This window comes from Setaria viridis, chromosome 7 (genome assembly GCF_005286985.2).
Source record: "Setaria viridis chromosome 7, Setaria_viridis_v4.0, whole genome shotgun sequence".
NCBI classification, from domain to species: Eukaryota; Viridiplantae; Streptophyta; class Magnoliopsida; order Poales; family Poaceae; genus Setaria; species Setaria viridis.
The window spans coordinates 30129580-30145182 of NC_048269.2; the positions used below are offsets into that span (position 1 = coordinate 30129580).

Sequence of the window (15603 nt, forward strand, 5' to 3'; positions counted from 1 at the left end):
TATAAGCGCGTCTGATTTTATCAATTTTCTTGACAGCCCATTTTTTCAGTGCGAACGCTGTGAGGTGATATACCGGTATCGAGGTCGTTGTTTATCACTTTCAAACGCCCCGATCTGTTTAGCAATCTTCCTTGCCACCCTGGTAGTTTTGCAGTTATTTTATCAATAAACCGTTGGATCTCCACTCTTCTCAGTTGTCTGACATGCAAAGGCAATCCCAAGTATGTGCAAGGCAAGGATTTCACCGGGCATCGGAACCAGTGCATTACTTCCTCCACATTGATCTGCTCACATCTTATCGGGTACACCGCACTCTTCCTTGGATTGACCATCCTGACACCATTCCAGACGCTTGTAGGATATCCTGAACCACCTTCACTTCCTCCCTTATCGGATTTAAGAAAATTACAGCAGCATCTGCAAATAAACTTACTTCTCAGCTTTGCTGCCCTGTGCACCGGTGACAACTCATGCTGTCTGGTTGCCGGATCAAGTAGCTTCTGCAGGGGTTCCATCTCTAGGATGAACAACATCGCTACAAGGCGTATTTTGTTTCATCAAGATAAGGCCTTGACCAATAAGTACTCTATTAGTTTTTTATTTAAATAATACAAAATATAGTCATAAGAAAGTATTTCAAAACGAATCTAACAATATCAACTTTGTGGCATAAAAATTATGTACTTCCTACATTTTATTTTATTTGTAAGGCGCACGCGCATATCAAGATTCAAACTTTATGATCTTTGATAATAGTTTAACTATCAATTTTTTATTTTTATACTGTAAACTTTATTTGGTTGGATTTGTAACAAATATACTATACAATAATCATAAATTTATAACTATAATTAAACAATATAAGATAAGATAAATGAATGGTTAAAATATAATTTGGAAGACCATGCCAAGTAACACCATGTCTTATAAACATAAACGGAGGGAGTAGTACTTATTGGTCAAAAGCTTGTCCTAACTAAACGAAATGCGTATTGTAATTTCAAACGGAATGGAGTATCAATTATTGTGATATGGAGTTCTTTTTAGGAAAATGAGACACGTAAGACCAGTGAATGGAGTCAGTTTGCTTAGATTTGTTTTCTCATTTTGTTAGGACAACTGGTAGTAATGAATATGATCAAGTTGCTTTGAGTATGATGTCGCCAACAAAGACACACAGGTTATCAAGAAAAGAAAAGTCTACAGTAGGCCGGCCACTCCTGACTGTGTTACGACTATGACGTGTGAAGCTGCGCTGGTGTGTGCGACCATGCTCCATGTGCTACGTGTGGTCGTAGTCGTCCACGAGTCGGACGAATCTACGAGTGTAGCGTCAGAATGAAGAGCAAGGCACAAGTACCAGCAATTTTCCCATTTTGAAAAGGTCCATTTAGCCTCTAGATATTTTTGTCATGAGAGTCTGGTCTTGTGATCTCTCGAAGTTCAGTGCTAAACAACTTTGACCCTTGAATTCATTCAAGTTAAACCGAACATTTTTCAGCCCTGAACCCTAATAAAAAGTGGTGGTTCTATTCCAACGTGGCGCCAAATTGGTACTGTTTTGTTATTTTACAACAAAAATTATACAAGGCATGCTCATCTATGAAGGAAACATAACACTTTACTACTTTGCAGGCCTTGGAATCAACATAGGATCACTACCAGAGCCTGAGGTCGAGTTAGAACACTACAAGACTTTTCATCTTTTCCTACAGTTTTCTATAAATGGTCTACAGTATCAGTAGCCATTTTTTTTTTCCAACAGCCAACAGTTTCTAAGTATGCCTGTAGTATTTGCAAATTGCCAACAACATAATCCCCAACCCCATTGCCTACAGTTTTGTAGGCCTTACTCCATTCCAAATTATAAGTCATTTTAACTTTTTTATATTCATAGATTTTGCTATGCACCTAAATATATATTATGTCCAGATACATAGCAAAAGGCATGAACTTAGAAAATCTAAAACGACCTGTAATTTGGAATGGAAGGAGTAATCTGTATACTAAGAGAGGCAGGCGGGAGATTTATCTCCTTAACCTAAACGATGGGGAGATTTATTTCCTTAACCTAAACGATGGGCTATTTGTTGGGCCGACCGTTCTTCAACTGGGCCGGATGTGAACCTAGGCCTGAGGGATCAAGCAAGAGTCAGCACTGGACCCTACGGCTTTCCCGGCCGGCCGCGGGCCCGCGGCGTTCTGAGTTTCTGACTCGGCACACTACGCATGTTGCCGCTACGTGGTCTTGGTGTTTGTATGTCCATGTTCTGAGTGTGATCTCCCTCGTCCCTCCTAGTTTTAGACGTGTCCCTCTCCTCCCTGCTTTTTTCAAGTTTTCCTAGGCTCTGAGCGATTCTGTAACAGGTGACTTCAGTTGAGTAATATTCTAGTCAGATGGGGTCCTCCTAACAGGCTAACCTCAGTTGCCTCAAAAAACAAAAACTCTTCTAATGTGTCACCAGAGTGAAAAACCATGCTGGGCAAGTTGACAAAAACTGCAAATGAAACAAAAAAGATGACCACCATCTATCGATTTCAATACCTCAACCACTGATCTGTCATATGTTCTTTAAACGAGCACACTGAATGTAAAACAAAACCGGGTAAACTTTGTACAGTCAGACACTGGTTATGTGGTTTCGCTATTCCAAATCGGGGGCTCATCCCTGGTTTCTACTACTAAAAAAAGCAAACAGGGGCTGCAAAACCAGGCAACAATTGACTTGCATTTCCAACAGCCATTTCTAAAATGGTAAAAATGAAAGGGTCAACGCTGTGGTTCTCAAGTTGAGTTAAAATGCTTTTGACCCAAAGTTTGCTTTAAAGCATGTACTCTGTTGTAGCCTTTCTTACATACCCATGGCTCAAACTCCCATGCGTGCAAGAGCCATATCCCAGACCATGGAAACAACCTGCATCCACCTCCTCCCGAGTCTTGTGCTCTCGCTCTTACTACTTTCCCATAGAGCCTTCACCGCCGGAGATACGTTCAGCAAGGGCCGCAACATCACTGACAATGACACGCTCGTCTCGGCCGATGGCACATTCACCTTGGGTTTCTTCTCCCCCGGGGTGTCAACCAAGAGGTACGTCGGCATCTGGTTCACCGTCTCCCGTGACGCCGTCTGCTGGGTGGCCAACCGTGAGCACCCTATCGATGGCAACTCTGGGGCGCTGGTGATCAGCGACACAGGTAGCCTTGTCGTGCGAGACGGCTCCGGACAGGTCGCCTGGTCGTCCAACTCCACAAGCACGTCCCCCGTGGAGGCCCAGCTCTTAAGCTCCGGCAACCTAGTCGTGCGCAACCGAGGCAGCACCACCGCCACCATTCTGTGGCAGTCGTTCGACTTCCCGTCGAATGCCATGCTATCCGGGATGAAGATTGGCAAGGACTTCTGGAACGGAGACGAGTGGTACCTCACCTCATGGCGTTCAGCCGATGACCCGTCTCCAGGGCCCTACCGTCGCGCGCTGGACACCACCGGGCTGCCCGACAATGTCGTGTGCCATTCTGTGGCAGTCGTTCGACTTCCCGTCGAACGCCATGCTATCCGGGATGAAGATTGGCAAGGACTTCTGGAACGGAGACGAGTGGTACCTCACCTCATGGCGTTCAGCCGATGACCCGTCTCCAGGGCCCTACCGTCGCGCGCTGGACACCACCGGGCTGCTCGACAATGTCGTGTGCCATTCTTTGGCAGTCGTTCGACTTCCCGTCGAACGCCATGCTATCCGGGATGAAGATTGGCAAGGACTTCTGGAACGGAGCCGAGTGGTACCTCACCTCATGGCGTTCAGCCGATGACCCGTCTCCAGGGCCCTACCGTCGCGCGCTGGACACCACCGGGCTGCCCGACAATGTCGTGTGGCAAGGCAACGCCAAGAAGTACCGCGCGGGCCCGTGGAATGGCCGGTGGTTCAGCGGCATCCCGGAGGTGCTGACGTACACGAACGTGATGGAGTACGAGATGGTTATCAGCCCACGCGAGATAACCTACAGCTACATCATCGCGAAACCCGGCGGGCCCTTGACTTACATCGTGCTGCTGGACACCGGCGTGGTCAGGCGCCTGGTGTGGGACTCGGACGCCCGGGCATGGCAGACCTACTTCCAGGGCCCAAGGGACGTCTGCGATTCCTACCGCAACTGCGGGGCGTTCGGCCTGTGCAACGCCGGCGCTGCATCGACGTCGTTCTGCAGCTGCCCCAACGGGTTCAGCCCGGCATCGCCGGCGGCGTGGAACTCGAGGGACACCTCGGGTGGGTGCCGGCGAAACGTGAAGCTTGACTGCGGCGATGGGGCGACCACGGACGGTTTCCTGTTGGTGCACGCGGTGAAACTTCGAGACGCGCACAACGTCTCGGTGGACAGGAGCATCTCGTTGGAGGAGTGCCGCGCCAGGTGCCTCGCCAACTGTTCGTGCTTGGCCTACGCCGCCGCGGACATCAGGGGTGGCGACGTCCCTAGCGGCTGCGCCATGTGGACGGATGATATCATAGATCTTCGGTACGTCGACCACGGCCAGGACCTGTACCTGAGGTTGGCCAAGTCTGAGATCCCGCCCCTCGTCGCCACGGGCGTTTCCTACTGCGCCGGTTGTTGCTGCATCCGTAGCTGCCGTCGTTGTGATTCTCCTCGTTCTGCTGGTTCTAATCCGTAGCTGCCGGCGCAGGGGACGAACAATTTCAGGTAACTTAAGTGCAGCTATCTCTTCTTTCTTTCTTTTTCAGTTTTGCTCTTCGATTCAATTTTTACAGTTACTGCATGCGCATTGGATGTTCCAGGTGCTCATAGTTCTGCTCCGAGTTTCCCTTCTATTGAACATCATCGTAGTCCTGCTCAGAGTGTCACATCTAGTTCTGTTCCTGCTTCGGTTCTTGTCCCTTCTCTTGAGCTGCTTAGTTTGAAGGAGGCAACAGGGTATTTTTCCGAGAGCAATATCATCGGTCGTGGAGGATTTGGAGTTGTGTATGAGGTTTGTGTACTACTTCTATTTTTATTTTTTATTAGGTTCTGCTATTTATGTGTCATAAAAATTCTTGGGAAAAAACTATTTCTCGGTAGTGGTAGTTTGTATTATAGATATCGGGTTTGTTATCGATTTTTGGGATGGCCTGTTTGGTATTTGACAGGTTTTGTGTTATTATGTTGTCTTTCCTTTTTTTTTTTGTTGGATTCTTTTTTTTCTAGTGTTTTGGCTATTTTCGATTAGCTATACCATGTATATTGTTTAGAAAAATGATGGCATGTGAAGTAACACCACCACAATAGGTGGGTTGTTGCTATGCACCCTTGCTTCTTTCTGGTGTGTAGCTTGTCAAAACTTATTAATCTTAATGTGATTATGTGTTACTGTTCAAAGTCAGTATCATAATATCGAGTTGTAATATCCCAGGGGCGCTTACCTGATGGTAGAAAGGTTGCTGTAAAGAGGATCATACAATCTTCTCAAGTTGATTAAGGTGGTGAGGCTTTCATGAGAAAGTGGACGTCATGTCGAAGCTCAAGCATAGCAACCTTGTTCAACTCCTCCATTACTGCAAGGATGGGAATGAGCGGATACTAGTCTACGAGTACATGAAGAACGAGAGTTTGGACCTCTACATATCTGGTACATCACAATACACATAAGTATACAATATACATTAACATGTGTCTTACGGTCATAATCTCTGCTATCTATGGAACTAACAGGAGAAGATCCAAAACTTCATGCTTTGCTGAATTGGGAGCGTAGGCTGGAAATAATTCGAGGGGTTGCAAAAGGTGTTTTCTTATCTTCATGGACTAAACGAGGAAGTGATTCACAGAGATCTAAAACCGTCCAATATTCTTCTGGATGACAATTGGAGGCCTAAGATCGCAGACTTTGGCACTGCAAAATTCTTTGTTGTTGACCAGACAGATCCAACACTAGTACAAACAGCGCATGATCAAAACCTGAAGTCCCTAGCTACTGTTTCAATTCATAGCAGCTAGGCTTTTATTATTTTTCCTTTTTGGAAAAAGTTCAAATTACTCCCCTAAAGTATAACCAAAGTCTGAATAACCCCCTAAAGTATTTTTTGTTCAGTTTACCCCTTAAACTATGCCATTTGGTTCAATTTACCCCTTAACACAATTTGCCTCTTTTGTTTCTCTATGCACAAGTGGAATCTTAAGTTCAAATTTTGCAAGATAATAGCAGACATCATAAGACATGTTAGAAAAATATATCATAATTTTTTTATCATTATTTTGATAGGGTAGGATATTTAATGGCAAAATCTATACTAGAGATACAAAATTATATAAATAATAATGAAAAATTCATAAAATATTTTTTAATATAGATTATGATGTCAACTACCACCATCCAAATATCAAATTAAAATTCAACTTGTGTATGGAGAAATAAAAAGGACAAATTGCATTATGGGGTAAGTTTAACCAAATAGCATAGTTTAGGGGGTAAATTGAACCAAAACATAGTTTAGGGGGTTATTTGGACTTTCCTGAAGGGAGTAATTTGAACTTTTTCCCTTTTTGTACATAGTATTTCACATTACATGCCGACGCGGAATTTTAATAGATGACCTTTTTCTTTTACCAGTATAGATCCTTTATTGTTAAGGTTTTGATATTGAACTGTTTTCTTTTTACCGAAGGGGGTACACGGCTCCAGAATACATGATGGAACGGTATTTAACGCTCAAGTGCGATTTGTACAGCTTTGGAGTTATCATGCTGGAGATAGTCAGTGGCCAAAAGAACAGAAACACACCAACGCTCCTTTCTGATGTGAGCATACTGCTGCCAGAAATTATGCAAAGACCTTTTTCATTTTTGGGCAAGTATATATGACAGTTGTTTAACCCTTTGCAGGCCTGGGAATCTTGGAATCAACATAGGATCACTGAGCTTCTGGATTCAGCAGTTTCCCAACCGGAGCCTGAGCTCCTGTTCGAACTGGAGAGATGTTTGCAGATAGGCCTTCTCTGCGTGCAGCAATCGCCCAACGACAGGCCTACCATGTATGCAGTGATTACAATGCTCAACAACAGCAGCTCACAGATCCGTGCCCCTAAAAGGCCAGTGTTCGACAGCATAACCGAGCCTTCTCTCCGCAAGAAAGATGGCTCGACGCAGGAAGAAGCATCCAGCACGTCGCACGGCAGCTACACGATCTACCTCTCATAGCAGGGAAAGGAGCGAAAGTAGCTATAGGTCAATATATGATTTGTGAGCCGAATCCTTTTATTAATTCCTTTCGGTTTGGGTATGCTACAAAAAAAATCATTTGGTTTTGGGTTCTTGATTGTGTTATCTCAATCTACCAGGGTGTCGCTTGTTATGTGTGTTCTCTTTTGTTCCTTGCATCGCCTTTGTTTTCCTTCCTTTCTTTGTGTGTACCCATAACTGGTTTAGAATTTTGTAAACCAGAATATTTTTCTCTTTTTTTGGCCAAAAAAACTAAAGCAGGTCACTTCTTGAGTTGTCGCCAAATCTGAGTAAAGTGAAGCAAATAAACCCAAATTAAATGATCTATTTGCTATTGCTTTCTCGGTTGGTAGTTGGCACATATAGAGGCCGGAGATTATTTCCTTAACTTTTTTTAGGAAAATTATTTCCTTAACCTAATAGCTAGACAATAGCAAATCATGTGAAGGTTGACCACGGGATCAAGAGTCAGCCGGTCCGGGCCAATCACGTGAGGTTGACCACGGTAGACGGGTCGTCCACGATGGCGCCGCCGCCGGTCGCTTCACCGGCGAGAAGAGGCCTCGTCGTTCGACACTCGAGGACGGGCCTCCTTGGCTGGTCCAGCTGCGAGGTCCTGCTGGTCAGCGTGGCGAGAGCTGCCGACATGGCCGGCCTGTGGCCGGGCGACCGCTGCACGCAGAGGAGGCCGATATGGATGCACCTCCGCAGCTCGGACAGGAGGTCGGCGTCGGAGTCGGAGCAAGGTCGCGGCACCGCCAGGTCGAGGAGGTCCATGATCCTGTGCTCTTCCCAGAGCTTCCATGCCTGCAAAATCACTGCAAATTCAGCATGTTTACCTGAACAGATGCCAACGGAAAAGGACGTCGCGTGCTCACATGCGAGAGGAGGCTTGGCTCGGCGCTGTTCCTCCGGCCGCTGACGACCTCGAGCAGCACGACGCCGAAGCTGAAGACGTCGCATTTCAGCGTCATGTCCCCGTCCTTGGCGTACTCCGGCGGCGCGTATCCCCTTCGTGCAACTTGCCCGTGTCAGTCGATGCTGAAGTTTAGCTGTGTACGCTCTGATGTCAAGAACAGAAGCTACTCACGGTGAAACCACTACAGTTTGCGTCCCTGTCTGATCGACACGGAACAGCTTCACCGTGCCGAAGTCTGCTATCTTAGGCTTCTATCGGCTGTCCAGAAGCACATTGGACGGCTTAAGATCTCGGTGGATCACGATCTCGCCTGTCCCCTCATGAAGGTAGCAGACGCCTCGAGCGATTCCATGGATGATCTCCAACCTCGTCGGCCAACTCAATGAAGCACGAACGCTGAGTTTTCCTGTCAGTTCCAGTTTTTGAAGCAATGAAGTTTCAAGTTGTGTAGCAATGATACATCAAGAAATGCAGGGTCAGTGCGTACCAAATATGTAGAGATTCAGGCTCCTGTTCTGCATGTACTCGTACACCAGCAGCCGCTCGTTGCCCTGGTCGCAGAACGCGAGGAGCCGGACTAGGTTGTCGTGCCGGAGCTTGGACATGACCGCCACTTCCCTCGTGAAATCGTCCAGGACTCTGTTTGGCAGGGATGAAAGCTTAAGCCTCTTCACGGCGACCTTTCTCCCAGGTAGTCCTCCGGCCAGAGGATGATCATTCGGTAGCTGACCCTGCAAACAGTCAGCTGGAGATGTGTTACACAATGCAGATTTGAATTTGAAAAAATGCGTTCTCTGGTTTTTGGACAAAATCAGCACAAGCGTTTGCAGACCTCATAGACGATGCCGAAGGCGCCTTCGCCGATCACATTCGTTTTGGAGAAATTCCCTGTGGCCTTCTCTACGGTGGCCAACAGCCGCAGCATCCAGAGGCTTGTGTGCTTCCACATCAGCAACGCCATTATTTCGAGATACTTGTGCGAGACGCCAAGTTTTGTGTCTCATGTTCCTGCAGATAATGAAGGCTACAGAAAGAAAAATGGCCGCAACGGCGCAAACAACAGATATGGCTGCGATGACGGCCGCACTTATCCTCCTGGTCCTGGCATCATCTTCTGAGGAGAGTTGACAGAAGCATGGCTCAATTGCCAGAGCTGAGGTTTCCCAGGAAGAATGAACATGCCAACACTTGAGAACTTTTTACGCTGACATACCTACTTCAGACTTGGCGAGCCTAAGGTAGAGGTCCTGCCCTTTGTCCATGTACCGGACGTCGACAATGTCATGGGTCCAGATGATGCATCCACTGCCAGCACCACCTCCTCGGATGTCCGCGGCGGCGTAGGCCACGCACGAACAGTTTGCGAGGCACCTCGCGCTGCACTCCTCCACCGACGCGTTGTGCGTGTCGGGCAGCTTCACATTCCGAACGATCACGAACCCGTCCGTCGTCGTCGTCCCATTGTCGCAGTCCAGCGGCACGTTCCGCCGGCACCCGCCGGAGGCCTCCCTCATGCGCCACGCCGACGTGGACGCAGGGCCGAACCCCTTGGCGCAGCCCCTTGACGTTGCACAGGCCGAACGGCCCGCACCTGGCGTAGGCGTCGCACGTGTCCCGCGGCGTGCTGTAGAAGGTCTTCCACGCCCCGCTGCTGGGGTCCCAGACCAGGCGCTGGATCGCGCCGTCCTCGGTCACCACGAGCCGGGAGAAGGGCGCGCCGGCCTTGGCGTGGTAGCTGTAGGTGACCTCGCCGGGGCTCGCCGTCACCTGGTACGCGAACATGTCGGCGTACTACCGCATCTCGGGCACGCCGTTGAACCAAAGGCCGTTCCACGGGCCCGTACGGTACTTCTTCGCGCCGCCGTGCCACACGACGTTCTCCGGAAGCCCGGCCGTCTGTGTCCCTCGCCGGTATGGCCCGGGGGCCGGGTCGTTGGCCGACCGCCACGACGTGAGGTACCACTCGGCTCCGGTCCACAGATTCTTGCCGGTCTTCATGCCGGGCAGCAAGGTGTTCGACGGATGGTCGAACGACTGCCACAGGACGGCGCTGCTGTTCCGGTGGCGGAGGACGACCAGGTTGCCGGAATGCAGCAGCCGCGCCACCGCCGAAGCGTCGCCGACCGAGTTCGAGGACCAGACGACCTGCCCGGAGCCGTCTGGAAGGAAGAGCCTCCCGGTGTCGCCGAGCACCAGCACGCCGGAGGTGTCATTGAGAGGCCGTTCCCGGTTGGCCACCCAGCACACGGCGGTCTCCGAGACGGAGAACCATATCCAAGGTACCTCCGGGTGGTCACTCCAGGAGAGAAGAAACCCAGCGTGAAGAACCCACCGGACGAGACGAGCGTCTCGCCGTCGGTGATGTTGCGGCCGTGGTCGAACATGTCGGAAATGCAGGCGGCTGGTGTTCCGAGAAGGAACAGAGACAGAGATAGGAAGACGAGGACATGGCTGGCCATTAAGCTCGTGATCGACGGATAGGTGTTTCCTGCTCTTGATGAGCAACAAGGTCATACGGCATTGACTGCTGATATATACTAGTATGATCCAACATGCTTTACTACTCTCGAGTTACGATCTCGAATTCTAGGAGCTGGCGGAATATAGTAATGAGAGTTGTCCATGGATTGGCGGGAAAGTTAAAGGGGCCTTTGGTAGGGCTCTGGCCTCTGGCTCCGGCTTTTGCACCGGCTTCAGGCCAAACCCTACCAAACGGCTGAGTTGAAAAGGGCTTCACAGGAAAAGCCGGTGTGAAGAAGCCGGTCATCAAATTGAACTGAGCAGCGTGAGCCATAAAATTAGCTTTCCCCGGCTTCTCCTCTTCCCCACACAGCCATGTGCTTTAACTTTGCCCCTCAAGTTCGTCGAAACTACTGCAAAATTGCCACTCCCCTTACCTTCTCTCCGCGACGCTGGTGACGACACCGGGCTCGGGAAGGACCAACGTCGGGGCGGCGCGGCAGCTCGCTCGCGGTGCTGCCGGTGCGCTGGTGGTGGCGCAGGCCGACGGTAGGCGGAGGAGCGGCGGTGTATCGCGGGGACGACCGGTGGCCGCGTGGCCGCGCGAGGCGGTCTGACGGCGGCGTGGTTGCCGCACCGGCGGCGGAGCGGACCGGCTGCTGGAGCTCCTAGGCGAGCGAGCTCGAGGTCCCCAGGCTGCCGCGCGAGCATCGAACGCAACGGGTGCCAGTGAAGTCAACGAAGGAGATAAAGCACGCTCGGCAAAAAAAGAAATAGGAAAAAAGGCATGTTGGGAAGGGCCGAAGGGGATAAGGCACACCCGGCAAAAAAAAAAAGGCGTAAGGAAAAAAATAGTAGATGGAATAAAAGAACGATGGAAAAGAAAAAAAGGAATGAAAAAGTATATGTTCTTATTTTGGACATTTCATCTTTCTATCAATCTCAAACTAACTCCGAGAAGCCATTTTGACAAATATTTTTCAATAGAATGAGCCGGAGCCATAAAAACCGCTTGATGAGTCGAAGTCGGAGTCATTTTAGCACAAAGCCTAAGTCCTGCCAAAGAGGATCTAAGAGTTTGACAATGTGACCTCTATGTTTAAGCTGCTGATGGTTATCCAGTGAGTTGAAAAGGAGGAAGACTGTACGAATTTAAGTTTGTGAACAGAGAAGGTAATACAGGTCGTACCACACCAATTATGAGTTCACCACATACAATGGCCAATCTTCCACTAAATTACAGTCTACGCGCAAAGTATTTCTTTTTTTTTCAATCTCTGTGCTGTGACTACTGACTACAAGTACTGAATGCCTTCTGATCCGAGGCATATGCAACTTTACCATTTTTGCGAGCACCAATGTTTTGACTTCGCTCATTCATATAACTATGCAGATACAATACAAAGATAAGTAAGATAGGGAAAGTAAGGCCAACAGATGAAACCAGTGCCTGGTTTGGCCTTCGCCTTTCTTTTTCATTTTTTTGTATTTTTTATTGAGAAAGATAAAAACAGATAAATTCATTTGGTCAGACTAGGCCCAAGCATCACATTCGATCCACACAAAAACAGCAGGATACCAGTTCACAAGAACCTCATACGATTTAAAACATTCACACATATATATACAATAAAAATCCCAAATACACAATATACCCCGAATATTATCTCTTGGACTAAGTATTTCGTACAAATACAAACTTAATTAGTAATAGGAAGGATGAAGGAAGAGTAGGGATTCAACAAATCTAGCGATACAATGCAAGGCCATATGGACAATACGGTATGAAACTTCAGCAGCCTGAAATAGCGAGACTATCTGCCCTGAAGGTCCGTGTAGGTTAGTTGATTATCTGATCCAGTATAGTTGTCATCTGCAGCAAGATGAGGAACCCTTCCAACAAAAAATGCAGCTTGCTTTGGAGATGGAATTGTGACATCACCACTCAGCATCCTGAGAACTATGGACATGGTTGGCCTTTCACCTGGTAACTCCTGAACACACAAGAGACCCACCTGAATGCATCTGCAGACTTCATCATAAGTGTATGCGGTGCCCATCAGTGGATCAATAAGCTCTGAGACACTGCCTTCCTTCCACAGGGTCCATGCCTGGAATACAAGTTGTGGATGAGAGATGGAAAGCAAAAAGCTGGTGATTATTTGCAAGTTTAACTAGAAGCCTTTCTCTTAATGAAATACGTGCTCAGACACGGTGGCGAAAAAAAGTTTAACTAGAAGCAAGGTAAGGCGTAGGAGACAGTGCTATCTTACATAGCCCAAGAGGTTCATTGACCATTCTTCATCGACAAAAGAGCTGTTCCTCCTGCCGCTCACAATCTCTAGGATCAACACGCCAAAACTGAAGACGTCAGATTTCTCAGAGTATTTACCCTCCATCGCATACTCCGGGGAGATGTAGCCACTGCATTTCACAGATTTTAGCACATTAACTTCTGCCAGGTGATATAATGTCAACTAGAAGGGGAGCTAAATTGTCTTTTATCTGAATAAAGCAGTAAGATTTGCAAGGTTGAATTGCAACTAGTAATAAGCAACACCAAACCAATCATTACAGAAGCAGATGAATACAATTCCATTTATACCATGGGACTCCCTGTTCAAATATACTGTACCCAGAAAAGAGAAAAACAGCCTTACTAGGTTCCAACGATTCGGCGAGTGAGGTCTTGAAGCTGGTGTTCACCGAAAATTCTAGCCATGCCAAAGTCGGATATTTTGGGGTTGAAATTATCATCTAGTAAAATATTGCTTGCTTTGAGATCCCTATGAATAATTTTCAGCCTGGAATCCTGATGAAGGTACAGTAACCCTCTTCCAATTCCCTGAATAATCTTGTATCGTAATTTCCAACCTAATACAAGCCTCTTACTTTCATCTGATAAATTTATAGAAAGTATTAAATGTTAACAGAAAAAATCAGTTACTGGCTTACTCTGCAAAATATGCATATATAATCAGAGCTGCAAGAAACAAACTGAAACTTACTGAAAATAAACGAGTCAAGACTCTTATTGGGCATGTATTCATACAGCATCATCTTCTCTTCTACATGAATACAACAACCAAAAAGCCTCACTAAGTTCCGGTGCTGCAACTTGGATAGAACCGTCACCTCATTCTTGAACTCTTCCAATCCCTGCCCGGAGCTTTTAGATAACCTCTTAATAGCAATTTCTTGGCCATCTGGTAGTATTCCCTGGAGATAGCATCATGTATCCACTATTATCCAGTTATTTACTTCATCGTATCACCAAGATGGCGAGAATTAATCAAACAATCAACCATATTACAACAGTTGGAGAAAATATTTGAATTATCCAACACTCCACCTTGTAAACTGAACCAAATCCACCTTCGCCAAGCTTGTCACTGAAATTGTTCGTTGCTGAATAAACAGTGCTGAACTCAACTAATGGTGAGCTCAGAATTGATCCTTTCACCGAATCATCTTCATATATGTTATCATCTGCAGCTGATGTTGATTTAACTTTTCCAGCAGTCTGAAATGGTTTTTGTATTCTCCGCACACCTGCAATTTGGTGAAAAGTTCAACAAACCTACACTCTTTTTTTGGAGAATTCAACAAAACTACATAGCTATCCATGTAAATTGAACGACGACTGTTACATCTAAAAATCTGCTTCCATGGAAATTACGCTGATACAAATGGTTATATTAAATATCAACCTGCAAATTTCACAATCTGAGCAACAATAGGATTTGAAAAGTCTCAGTTATGCTGATACAAAAAGGAAACATCTTATCATACAATTTCATTCAAGAAGCTGACAAAAATAATGAGGTTATTGATTCATTGTCAATTTTGGACAGAGCTTCATAAGAAACAGATAAAAAGAAAGAAAAGGAAGAAGACTGAAGAAAAAATGAAAGTCCAGAACTCGAGATGCATGTAAGAAAAAGGCAGAAAACATCATATACCTATTTGCTTGATGATGTGCCTCTTCAGGAAACCAAACACGCAGAAATGCATGATGCCAATCTGTGAAGCTAGTACCAAACTACCAATACACTCAACTGATCAAGCTTTTATGCTCTGTGGATACGAATGCTCGTCAAACAGGAAATTTCGTGACTTTTGCAAGCCAATGAATCGCTAATGCTCCCTGTGAACAGAAGCACTTAGTCAACTAGATCATGTCGTCTGATGATTAAAAAAACAAAACCAGTAGTTTCATATGACGATGGCAGTGGAACATGATGCTATTAGAATAGGATTTCTCTTGTTTGACATCTTGGCTTAGACGAAAATTCTGAAGAGTCTGTACTTGTTTATGTTATCAAATTTGACTATTGCGATATGGCACCATATGTCGATGCCACCGGGGAACGCGTATCTTGTTATAGAAGTAAAGAAGACCATATTTTATTTGTAAACAACGTCAACAGTAGTGTTAAGAGTTAAAGACAGAGTTTTGATAGGGACAGACACAACAAACCAGTATCAAGCAACAACAAAGCTGGGATCACCCCAGTGGCCAGCTCTGGATGACCAACTCTGAAAATTCAGACGCGGAATGTGTATGCCTTGCAGCAATAATGGACCATCAGGGTCACACATTGCTGATAAGACACCAAATTTCGACAAACTATCCATTCTCCTCACTCTTCATGCCTGCAGGGGGAGGATCAGATTAAATGCAACAGATTTTGAGAAATATAATTCTGTGCAAATGGTTGGTTGAAATAGGCTACCTTGTTACCGATGGCTCATTTGCCGTTTCTCCGGCCGGGCGGTGGCCAGCCGGCGGCCACGTCTTCGCGCTCGGTGTTGCGCCGCCGCCTCCCTCGTCATCGCCGGCTATGTCTCCGGCGGGCCGTGGGCGAGGCGAGTGCCCGTGTGGATTAGGCCTCGAACGAAGCCGGGCCACGATGACGGGTTTCTTGGCCCATTGTACAAAGGACGCGGGATGGCCCAGCTTTTCGTAGGGCCCAATTGTTCCCGATGTCCATGTTGCTATGTCGATTTGGATCATAAT

General features: G+C 47.0%; 1 protein-coding gene and 2 pseudogenes across 1 annotated transcript; 1 reads left to right on the forward strand and 2 right to left on the reverse strand.

The window, feature by feature from the left end:
* Positions 1-2685: 2685 nt before the first annotated feature.
* LOC117865267 (G-type lectin S-receptor-like serine/threonine-protein kinase At4g27290) lies at positions 2686-7383 on the forward strand (annotated as a pseudogene).
* Positions 7384-7509: 126 nt separating this feature from the next.
* On the reverse strand, positions 7510-11400 carry LOC117862512 (G-type lectin S-receptor-like serine/threonine-protein kinase At4g27290; annotated as a pseudogene).
* A 759-nt stretch (positions 11401-12159) lies between these two features.
* Positions 12160-14775, reverse strand: LOC117862511 (G-type lectin S-receptor-like serine/threonine-protein kinase At1g11410). Its single transcript, XM_034746006.2, has 6 exons — positions 14546-14775; positions 13936-14135; positions 13592-13802; positions 13244-13481; positions 12857-13007; positions 12160-12694 (listed from the first exon to the last, which is right to left on the reverse strand). The coding sequence occupies exons 1-6, from the start codon at positions 14595-14597 to the stop codon at positions 12398-12400; spliced, it is 1149 nt and encodes a 382-aa protein (XP_034601897.1). The 5' UTR covers positions 14598-14775; the 3' UTR covers positions 12160-12397.
* Positions 14776-15603: the final 828 nt, after the last annotated feature.